Here is a 12520-nt window from a genome sequence, read left to right as displayed (position 1 = left end):
CAAGTAAATACATAACTGGTTATATATACCTTGAAGAAAAATAAGGCCTAGAAAGGGGTGAGAGAGTGATATGGAGATATTATGTGGAGGGGTGTGTGTGCACACACACACACCACACACACACAAAATCTTTAAATAAACCCTGTGAGGCAAATATTATTATTTTTACTTCACTGATGAGAAAAATTGAAGCTTGGTTAGTTATCAAAAATAACAACAGCAACTTACATATTTTTAATAGCTTCAATGAGGTATAACCAACTTACATTAAACTGCATTATTTATTTACTTACTTATTTTGTAGAGACAGGCTCTTGCTCTGTTGCCCAGGCTGGAGTGCAGTGGCATGATCACAGCTTGCTGCAACCTCAAACTCCTGTGCTTTAAGTGATCCTTATGCCTCACCCTCCTGAGTAGCTGGGACTATAGGCACATACAATCATGCCCAGCTAATTTTTCTTATTTTTTTTTGTAGTGAAGGGGTATCGCTATGTTGACCAGGCTGATCTCAAACTCCCAGCCTCAAGCAATCCTCCCACCTCGGCCTCCCAGAGTGCTGGGATTACAGGCAAGAACCACTGCACCCAGCCAAACTGCATATGTTTAAATTGTACATCTCATGAATACATCTGTATATACCTATGAAACCACCATCACAATCAAGATAATAAATATATCTGTCACCTCCAAAAGATTAGTTTACATTTTTTAGAATGTTACATAAATGGGATCATACAATATATATCCTTTATTGTATGGTTTCTTTCACTTGGCGTAATTATTTTGAGATTCATCCATGTTGCTTCGTTTCCTTTTATTGCTGAGTACTCCATTGTATGGATATAGCACATTTTGTTTATCTGTCCAAATGCTGGTGGACATTTGTGTTGTTTCCAGTTTTTGACTATTACAAATAAAGCAGCTATGAACATTCATAACTAACACTTTGCATGGACATATACTTTCATTTCTCTTGGGTAAATAGCTAGAAGAGGAATGACTGGGTTGTATGGCAGGTAAATATTTAACTTTTTAAAGATACTGCTAAACTATTTTCCTAAGTGACAGTACCATTTTACATTCCCACCAGCTGTATATGAGTGTTCCAAATGTTCCTTATCCTCATCAACACTGGTATGACGTCAGTCTTTTTTATTTTAGCCATTCTGGTAGGTGTGTAGTAGTATCTTATTGTGGTTTAATTTGGATTATTTCCCTAATGACTGTTATTCAGCATCTTTTCATGTGCTTACTCTCCATATATCTTCTTTGATACAGTGTTGTTTGCCATCTTACTGAGTTGTAAGAGTTCTTTATATATTCTATATGTAAGTCTGTGACTTGCCTTTCATTTTCTGAATGCTGTCTTTTGAAGAATAATTTTTTTTTGTGATGCCCTGGGTAGAGTGAAGTGGCATCATCGTAGCTCACTGCAACCTCAAACTCCTGGGCTCAAAGGATCCTCCTGTCTCAGTCTCCTGAAGAGCTGGGACTACAGGCACACACCATAATGCCCAGCTAATTTTTCTATTTTGAGTAGAGACGGGTTCTCACTCTTGCTCAAGCTGGTCTTAAACTCCTGAGCTCAAAGCAATCCTCCTACCTTGGCCCCCCAGAGTGCTAGGATTATAGGCATGAGCCACCACACCTGGCAGAAGAACAAAAGTTTTTAATTTTGATGAAGTTCAATTTATCTATTTTTCAAATTATCTATTTTTTGCTTTATAGTGTGTGCCTTTTGTGTCCTAATTAATAAATCTTTGCCTAGCCAGAGGCCACAAAGACTTCTCCTGTATTTTATTCTGGAAGTTTTATAACTTTAGCTTTTACATTTAGGGATGTGACTAACTTCTATTCAATTTTTATAATGGTATGAGGTTGAAGTTCATTTTTTTCCATAAGAACATTCAGTTGTTCCAGAACAATTTGTTGAAAAGATTATCTTTTTTCTGCTGAATTACCTTGGCACATTTATTGAAAATCAGGTCAGTATCAGTGTATGGGTCTATTTTTGGATGTTCTATTGATCTGTATTTCATCCTTACCACCAATACAACATTGTCTTGATTAGTATAGCATAGGGTAAATCAAGTAGTGTAAGTCCTTTAACTTTGTTCTTTTCGTTTTCAAAACTGTTTTTTTCTTGGCTACTATAGATTGTTTGTATCCCCATGTTTAATGTCAGAGTCAGTTTCTCAATTTTTATCAACAAGGCGGCAGAGATTTTGATTGTAATTATATTGAACCTACAAATCAGTTTGGAAGAATCGGCATCTTAACAATAGTGAGTTTTCTAATCTATAAAATGGTATATATCTCTATTTATTTAGGTCTTTATCTTAGCAAAAAATTGTATGTTGTAGTTTTAACAGTACAATTTTATATATATTTGCTAAATTTAGTCTCTAAACATTTTGGTTTCTTTTTTTTTTGATGTTATTATAAACTATACTTTAAAAATTTTTTCTAATTGTTCACTGCTAGTACATAGAAATAAGATTTTTTTAATATTGAATAGAAGCTTGTGACCCTGCTAAATTTCATTGTTTCTAGTAGTTTTTTTGTACATGTTCTGTGAAATTTTCTATACATGATTTCTATACATGATTATCTGCAAATATCATGTTTGATAGGACTTCTACCAGTATAATGTTGAATAGAAATGGTGAGTGTGACAGTATATATCCTAGGTTTGCTCTTGATTTTAAAGGGAATTTTAAAAATATATCATGACTAAGTGTGTTATATGCTATAGAGTTCATAGGTTAAGAAAGTTCCTATCTATTACTAGTTTGTAAAGGTTTCTGTTTTTTTTTTAAGGTCATAAATAGGTGTTGAATTTTACAGAATGCTTTCTCTAAATCTTGGTATCATCATGTAGTTTTTCTCCTTTATTTTTAAATATGGTAGATAGCAATAATAGATATTTTCAAATATTTTGTTATTTAACTATAAGTATTTGCATATAAATGAATATAAAAGGTGATTAATTTAAAAATCATCAGCAAAGCACAAACCTGGCAATGGATAGAAAGAGCATTATTACCACTGTTCGATGAAAGTTCTCAAGAGAAGATAAGCTTAAAAGAGTCATAGTCTGGCTTCAGCTTTTCAGACAGTTTATCACATTCCCCATTTGGGGAGGGCAAGAATGAGTCCCAGGAAACACAGGGCTCACCACAGTGAAGGCATCTGGTAGTGTGGGCCAGGTGCTGAAATATGACAGGAATATGATCAGTAGGAGTGGGGTGCTATGTGTTTTCTGCTTCTAAACTTACCATGGCCAATCTTCAGCTCTCAGGAGGAGTTCAAAACAAAATTCTTCTGTGGGGTGAAATGAATGTCTTTGATTATCCAGGTAGCAAGGCATGAAGAAGAGAGCAAGAACATCAGCACATGGTCCATGCAAGCTAAGTACTGATAAGGTTCTGAGGACTTACTACCCATATATTATCAGGTGCAAGAGTATATAATACAGAAGGCCCTCAACGTATCTCTGTCTGTAGTCACACTGCTTCACTGTGGACTGGCTGCCTGTCTAGTGTACAGCTGTCATCCCTTCCCTTCACCTTGGGAACAGCCTTCACCTCTCTCCTGTATAGGATCTCCTGTCTTATATGGCATGCATTCTTCCTTTTTGTATTACTCTCATTTTGGTGAAATACCCTTCAACGGGTTCCTAAGCAATAGTTTATGGGATATAAGGTTTGTTTTTTTGAGAAATTGAATGTATGAAAATATATTTTTGTCCATACTTCATTGATATTTTGGCTGACTATAGAATTCTAGGTTAGAAATAATTTTTCTTTAGAAATTTGAAGACATTGATCTACTGACTGCTAGTTTCCAATGTTACTTTGGCAAGTCCAGAGCCATTCTGATTTCTGATCCTTTGTATGTATAACTGCCTCTCAACTCTATAAACTTGTGGAATCCTTCCTTGTTCTAGAATTCTGAAACTGGCATGGGTTTATGTCTATCCATTGTGCTGGGTATCCAGTGGGCTCTTTCAATCTAGTAACTCATATTGTTCAGTTGCAGAATATTTTCTTGAACTATTTTGGTGATTTCCTCCCTTCCATTTTCTCTGTCCCCTGCCCCCTTTTTTATGTTGGTTCTTCTATTCTGGCTCAACATTATCTATTCAGTAATATTCCTATTGAGTCGCTTCTGTTTTCCATTTCTTCCTCTTTTTTTGTCATATACTCAGAGTGGCTTCTTTAACTGTATCTTTTATTTTATTTATTGATTGATTGATTGAGACAGAGTCACGCTCTGTTGCTCAGGCTGGGGTGCAGTGGCAGGATCACAGCTCAATGTAACCTCAAACTCTGGGCTCAAGTGATCATCCTGCCCCAGCCTCCTGAGTAACTGGGACTACAGGCACATGTCACCTTGCCTAGTTAATTTTTAAATTAAATTAAATTAAAATCATGTTTGGAGACTTCGGCAATCCTTTCTCAACAATTGGCAGAACAACTAGACAGAAAATCAACAAGTGTACAGAAGAACTCAAAAACACCATTGTGCATTAAATAGCTAACTCAGCGGGCACAAACTGCATATTCCAAATAAAGGACTAGTGCTTCACTAATTCCAGGGAGATAACTTCTGAGTCCTTGGAAAGTCCTGCACAATAAGAGTGTCCTTGTATACCTGACACTTTGGGCCATGCCAGACAGTTTATGCTAATAATATGATTTATAGTGAATACCTGGTTTTATTTGCCTGGATTCCTGGACCGTACTATATCAGTTTGATCTCTAGGTAATAAACGGGTAAGGAACCTGCGGCCTTGGTGCCACATGTGGCCTTCTAGATCCTTGAGTGCAGCCTTCTGACTGAATCCAAATTTTACAGAACAAATCCTTTTAATAAAGGATGTTATTATAACATCTTTGCTGAGTTTTGTGATTTCTTTTACCAAATCATTGAACCTGAGAGTGATCTTGGGGAACACCGACATACCCATCAACCAAGAGGATCTAATTGACATTTACACAAGATTTCACTCAACAACAGCAGAATACATATGCTTTTCAAGCAAACATGGAACATATGCTAATATCTGTTTCACATAAGTATCTTCGGTATATTAGCCTGATCCATAATACAAACCTCAACAAATTTAAAAGAAATGAAATCATAGAGTGTGTTCTCTGACCACAATGGAATCAAACTAGGAATCAAGAAGAATGATAACATAAAAATCTCCAAATACTTGAATGCTAAACAATATACTTCTAAATAATCCATGGGTCAAAGAGGAGGTCTCAAGGGAAATTGAAAAAAAATTGAGGTGAATGCAGATGAAAATATAACATATGGACAGTTGTGGGACATAGCTAAAGTGGTGCTGAGAGGGAAATTTACAGCACTAAATCTTCATTAGGAAAGAGGAAAGTCTGAAATCAGTAAGCTTCCACCTCAAAAACCTTGAAAAAGAAATGCAAAATAAACCCACAGCAAACAAAAAGAAGAAAATAATAAAGAGAAATCAATGAAACTGAAAAATGAAAAACAGAGAAAATTGATGAAATAAGTTCAATTCACGGAAATAAGGCAAAAAGGAAATAAAAACATACAAAAAAAAAAAAAAACCCTTCCTAGAACTGATTTCAGCAAGGTGGAAGAATAAAAGATAAATATAAAGAAAATCAATTGTATTTCTCTATAATGACAATGAACATGCGGAGACCAAAATTTAAAAGTACAATGCCATTTACAATTGCTTAAAAAAAGAGACAACAAAATGCTGATGAAGGAAATCAAAGAAGACCTACATAAATTGAGACAGAATGTGTCCATGGATTAGAAGTCTCAACATAGTAAAGATGTCAACTCTCTGGCAAACTGATACACATGTTTAACACAATTCTTATCAAAGTCCCAACAAGATTTTAAATTTAGATGATATTATTCTAAAATTTATAAGGAAAGGCAAAGGAACCTGAATACCTAAAGCAATTTTGAAAAAGAAGAATGAAGTGGGAGGATTCAGTCTCCATGATTTGAAGACTTATAATGTAGCTACAGTAATCAAGACCGTGTGGTATTGGTGGACAGACATATCAATCAGTAGAACAGAATAGAGATCCCAGAAATAGACCCACACAAATATACCCAAATAATTTTTGACAAAGGTGCAAAAGCAGTTGGAGAAAGGATAGTCTTTTTAACTAGTGGTCCTGGAACAGATGGACATCCATAGGTAAAAAATGGAACTGAAACCTCACCCTAAGCCTTATACCCTATATAAAATTAACTCAAAATAAATCATGGACTTAAATGTAAAACAATACAATCTTTAAAAAAAAATCTTTGGCATCTACAGCAAGGTATAGAGTTCTTAGACTTGACACCAAAATCATGATCTATGAAGAGAAAACTGTAAATCTGATCTCATTGAAATTAAAAATGCTCATTGAAAGAGAGGATGAAAAGATAAGGTATAGATTGGGAGAAAAATATTTACAAACCACGTATTTGACAAATATTATCTTTTGTTGTAAAAAAAGAGAAAATGGACAAAGACATAAAAAGAAATTTCACCAAAAAGGATATACATATGGCAAATAAACACATGAAGATATGTTCAACATCATTAGCCATTGGGGAAATGCAAATTAAAAGAATGAGATATTAGTACACATCTATCAGAATGGCTAAAATAAAAAATAGTAATAACACCAAAGGCTAGTGAAGATGCAGAGAAACTGAATCACTCATACATTGCTGGTGGGAATGTAAACATGGTAGAGCCACTCGAGAAAACAGTTCAGCAGTTTTGAGAAAAACTAAATATACAATTACCATACAACCTAGCAATTCTGCTGTGGGCATTTATTCCAGAGATGTGAAAACTTATGTTCATACAAACACCTATATGCAAATGTTCATAGCAGCTTTATTCATGATTGCTAAAAACTGGAAACAATTCAGATGTTACTCAACAGGTGAATGGTTAAACTGTGGTATATCTATATATACATTGAAAGGAATGAATTATTGATATACTTGACAACTTGGATTAATCTTCAGAGAGTTATGCTGAGTTCAAAAAGCCAATCCCAAATATTATACTATTAACATATGATTCTATTTCTATAATGGTCTTGAAATGACAAAATTTTAGAAATGGAGGACAGATAAATGATTGCCAGGTGTTAAGTGACGGGGAGTGAGATAGGAGGGGAAATAGGTGTGGTTATAAAAGGGCAACACAGGGATCTTTGTGTTGATGGAAATGTTTTGTACCTTGACTGTATCAATGTCAAATCCTGGTTGTGATATTGTACTATAGTTTTGTAAGACATCACCATTTGAAGAAATTGGTAAGGGGTACATGGGATCTCTTACAAGGATCCCTTATTTCTTATAAATATATGTATTTCTATTGTTATATCAAAATTAAAAGTTTAATTAAAAAAGAAAAAATAGAACAAACCCACAAATCATACTACTTATTTATTGAGCGCCTGTTGTATGACCAGGCCCTATTTAAGGTACTCTTATGAATGTTATTTTTATTTTTATTTTTTTTTGGAGACAGAGTCTCACTCTTGCCCTGAGTAGAGTGCCATGGCTCAGCCTAGCTCACAGCAACCTCAAACTCCTGGGCTCAAGGGATCCTCCTGCCTCAGCCTCCCAAGTAGCTGGGACTACAGGCATCCATCACTATGCCCGGCTGATTTTTTTCTATTTTTAGTAGAGACAGGGTCTCACTCGTGCTCAGGCTGGTCTCGAACTCCTGACCTCAAGGGATCCTCTCTCCTCGGCCTCCCAGAGTGCTAGGATTACAGGTGTGAGCCACCACGCCCAGCCATGAATGTTATTTCTTACTTAATTTTCATGAACTCTTAAAGATTATGCCCATTTCCCAAATGATCTTTCATGGAACACTAATTCTTTGTGGCATTAATAGCCTTCCTTGAAAGGTGTCATGTAAAAGTTGTGCCCTAGTCAAGTTGGTTTCAGAAAGATAAAAATAATTTTTTTTTTTTACTGTAGGATTTTTCAAGGTCTTTAATATATGAATGAACATTATAAATATTCAAAAGGAGACCATCATACACAGCTTTCCTCAAATTTCTTTAATTTTGGAACTGTTGTTTTCATGTAATGCCTATTAACAACTTGCCTGAATAACTAGTATTTCTTATAATAAAACATAATAAATATTGGGTTATAGTTTTTCTATCAGCATTTCTGCTGAAGTGAGGTTTTATGCATTATTTCAATTTAAGCTATAAATTTACTGTTATGAGCCTGAATATACTTCCATCATACTGTAGGTGATCCAAACTACTTACCATGTAACAATATAAATAGATCGAAGTACTAATGTGAAGACCAACATTCCATACATGACCTGAATAGGAAAGGAAAATGAAGTTAGTACAATCATTATTCTTTGGCAAAGGAAGTGCATTTTGCCTACCAAAATACCTCTCCAAATTAAATTTAAACATTTATTATTATTTTTTTGAGACAGGGTCTCAATCTGTTGGGCTAGATAGAGCACAAAGGTGCGATCATAGCTCACTGCAGCCTGAACTCCTGGGCTCAAGTGATCCTCCTACCTCAGTTTCCCAAGTAGCTGGGACTACAGGCGCATGCCACCACATCCATCTAATTTTTCTATTTTTTGTGATTCTTGTAAGGGCAGTAATCCCACTAATAAGGGTTCCACTTTCACAACCTAAACCCAGTTACCTCCCAAACCCCCTATCTCCTAATATCATTACATGGGAGAGGAGGGTTTGAACATATAAACATTTAGTCCATAATAGATAGTAATCAGATGGTAGAAAAATCTAGATTCGCCAACTGCAGTCTGTGGCTTTTTTGTTAGAGGTTCTTTAATATACTTGGTCAGTTTACTGTCATTAATGAAATGAGTGAAGCCCTTACAAATTCCAAATGAGTAAATCCCACTTCTTGTCACTACCACAGGCACAGTTCCCACTAACTGGGGCTTTGTCCACAAATCCCTACTAACCTCTCTCTGATGAACTTTTTTTTTTTATTGAGACAGGATCTTGCTCTGCGGCCCAGGCTAGAGTGCAGTGGCCTCATCACAGCTCACTGCAACCTTGAACTCTGGGCTCGAGCTATCCTCCCACCTCGGCCTCACAAGTAGCTGGGACTACAGGCACGTGCCACCATGTCCAGCTAATTTTTCTATTTTTTTGTAGAGATGGACTCTCACTCTTGCTCAGTACTTTGTAAACAACATAGGAAGGCCACCTAATCCAGACTTATGCAGTTTAGAAACTCTTTCATGGAGGATAATGACATTTCATTTTATATCTAAAGCTCAAGTAGAAGTCAGTTACATTGAGAGAAAGTGGAAGAGAGTTATTGGCCTAGCTTATATTCTAGAGACTAGAAGAAAATAAGGATGCTTGAAGTATACTGTTGGAGTATAGGATAGGAAAAATGGAGTTAGAGAGCAGAGGTCAAGTCTGGCCCTTCAAATCATGTTAAGGAGGTGGACTGTATCTAAGAGTAATGCCAAGTCAATGAAGGTCTCAGCAGTAGCTCAACATGATCAGACTCATGTATTAGGAAGATGTCCCTGTTGTGCTGAGCGGAGAATGAGAAGAAAGTGAGACTGATGGGAAACAGACCAATGACAATGTATTACAGTAATATGAGAAATGGGGACTTGAACTAGGGTAATATCAGTGGAGATGGAGAGAAGTGGCCAGATTAAAGAGGACTAATAATTTGAATAGGAGTTAGGGCGAAGGGAAAGTCAAGGATGATGGCCTGGTTTATGGCTTGGGCAATTAGGTGTACGGCAAAATTTTTTTATAGGTTTGGAGAATATATGAAGAAAAGAAAGACCGGGGAGAAAAATGGTGAGTTCATTTCTGTTAATGTTCAGAGTCTTAGGTGCCAGTGAGATAGCTAAGAAAAGACCTCTAGGCAGGAGTTGGATATCTAGAACTAAAGTTTAAAAGAAAAACCAGAATTGAAGAAAGAGATTTAGAATTATCAGCATATAAAAGTCAATGGGAATGGATTTCTCAGGGAGTATGCAGAACATATGAAATGATGGATTAGGAAACAATCTATACCCTGGCAGTACAATGGGGCTTTTACAAATTAACTTTCTTCTTGTGTAAGAGATCTTCCCATGAAGAAAAAAAAAAATTAACTTTCTTCTCTCCAGAGCACTCCCAACCCTGCCCCATACTTCTGATGCTCCACCCCACTAATGGCTTGCCCAGTATTTCTTCGTTCCATTTTACTTTATAGAACACTGATTTTATTTGGCTGGCATATGTTCAGCTATATAAGCTTGACTTCCCAGGCTCTCCTGTGGCTAGAGATGTCCACTTGACCTTTGCCATTTTTTCTATGTATATTCTAATATTACTTTTTTAAAAAAAATTTTTAAAAAAATAGAATATATACTTTCTGCTTCTTACAGTTTTCATCTAATAATACATGTATTTTATAGTGAATTTTTACCTTTCAATATTTAATAACTATTTTGTCCCCAAACTCCAAAGACTATGAAAATATTATTAGTGTTTTCTTTCTGCTAAAGTATCCTAGGAATATGTTGTATGTAAACTGAGACCTCGTGTTCATCCTCAAGGAAGCTAAGAAAAAAGTAGGCTGTGTTTTTATTGCTCAATGTTGTTCTGTGAGCTGGCATTAAGACGCCTGTGTGGATGAAATCAGGAAATAAAAGAGGGAGAATAAGTGGGATGGTGCTGTAGCGTGGGACCTTGAAAACCGCATATATATTTACTGAACATTGACTGAGAGACAGCCATTAGACTGGATATTTGCCAAAGATGAAAAGACGCACTATTCCTGATCTCAATAAGCTCAGTCTAATAGAGGAGAGACATACATTATCAGATACTTAACACCTGGATTTGGTTTCTAAAATCTATTCTCCATTGAAAGAAACCAGGGTTCTATGGAGAAATGGCTGATTCCAGGCCTCTGGCAGGGGAAGAACAAGATAAGCCTAGTAGATCTTATGCCAAAAAGTAAGGAATTCTCAAAGTATGGTGGGGACATGTCAAAAGGACACAAACACCAGCTTCAAAGGGCTCCACTGGCCAAATCTGAGACAATTTGTACACCAAAGTAAATAATAACATAACCCATTGGATAAAACAGGAATACATGAGTCCATACAGTTAAAATAAATTGAAAGTTTGAAAAATTCAGAGTATTTTCATAAGTCTCAAAGTACTACTGTTCTACAAAATTCTTACCAATTATGGACAAAGAGTAACTTTACAGTGAAGTTGGACAGACACTATCTTAACCAAGTGATCAAAGTTAACATTACCACATTACCAGTAAAGGGACAAACTGAAATCATGCACCATCTAATAGGATGCAATGACAACTTCTTGCCTTTTTTTTTTTTTTGCTGATAAGATAAAGTCTTATCATGAAGCAATAATAATTTGGGCAGTATGTAATTGGCACAGGGTTAGACAAATAGGCCAGTCAAGAAGAACAAAGAATCCAGAAACAAACCCCATGTTATATCATATATAACAATGATAGTATGGCAGACCCATAGGAAAAGAAGAGTTTTTCAACAAATGGTGCTGAACTCAGACTTAGCATTCTAACAATGTTCAGTCACTAGCTTCAAGGATCTTGGGTAGTAGCTGTTGACAGCCTGATCCCTGACTCATAGTTTTGACAATATGTTCTCAAAATCAGTTCCAGTGCTAGTCAGTAGTTTGAACTGCGGCAACAACAGTGGCTCCCCAGGCAGGTTATTGGTTTGGTTTTTTTTTTTTTAACTTGAACTCATTTTTAATTTGAACTAATTTTGGGCTTACAAAAGAGTTGCAAAAATAGTACCTTTATATCCCTCAACATGTTTTCCATAATGTTAACATCACATACAACCATTCTACAATGATCAAAAAAGGGAAATTAACATTGGTACATTATAATTAACTGAAATATAGACTTTACTTGAATGTCACCAATTCTTCCCCTAGTGTCCTTTTTCTATGCGAGGATCCTATTCAGGATCCCACACTGCATTTAGTTGTTATTTTTCCTTAGTCCTTCAGTCTAGCGGGCCAGTTTGGCATTATTCCTGGCAGTCATTCCTTGAGGCATAGCCTAGATCCTATTGCTTTATTTCTTCTAAAACTTTTTTTTTTTTTAAATTTCAAAATATTAACGGGGCACAGATGTTTTCGTTACATGGATATCTTTTATAATGCTTAAGTCGGGGCTTTTAGTGTGCCCATCACCCGGATAGTGTTCACTATACCTGATAGGAAGGTGTTTACCTCTCCCCCTCTTCTTGATTTCCAATGACCCTTACTTCTCTTTGTGCCCATTGATTAGCTCCTAATTATTAGAGAGTAAATGTAGTGTTTGTTTTTCCATTCCTGAGATACTTCACTTAGGATAATGGTCTCCAGTTTCATCCAAGTTGCTGTAAAAGACATTATTTCATTCCTTTTTATGGCTGAGTAATAATACACACACACACACACACACACACACACAC

At 35.9% G+C, this 12520-nt stretch overlaps 1 protein-coding gene across 3 annotated transcripts in view; it reads right to left on the bottom strand.

Annotated features, from left to right (window-relative positions):
* ACER3 (alkaline ceramidase 3) overlaps positions 1 to 12520 on the bottom strand; it is a 119376-nt gene that overhangs the window by 8117 nt on the left and 98739 nt on the right. For all 3 annotated transcript variants that reach the window (XM_012645589.1, XM_012645591.1, XM_012645590.1), the window contains one exon: positions 8313 to 8371. In XM_012645589.1, coding sequence (XP_012501043.1) covers positions 8313 to 8371 — 59 coding nt within the window. The remainder of the gene's footprint in view (positions 1 to 8312; positions 8372 to 12520) is intronic.

The sequence above is a fragment of the Propithecus coquereli genome, unplaced genomic scaffold (assembly GCF_000956105.1).
Source record: "Propithecus coquereli isolate 6110/MARCELLA unplaced genomic scaffold, Pcoq_1.0 Scaffold235, whole genome shotgun sequence".
NCBI lineage: Eukaryota > Metazoa > Chordata > Mammalia > Primates > Indriidae > Propithecus > Propithecus coquereli.
This window is presented reverse-complemented; position numbering and strand designations above follow the sequence as displayed.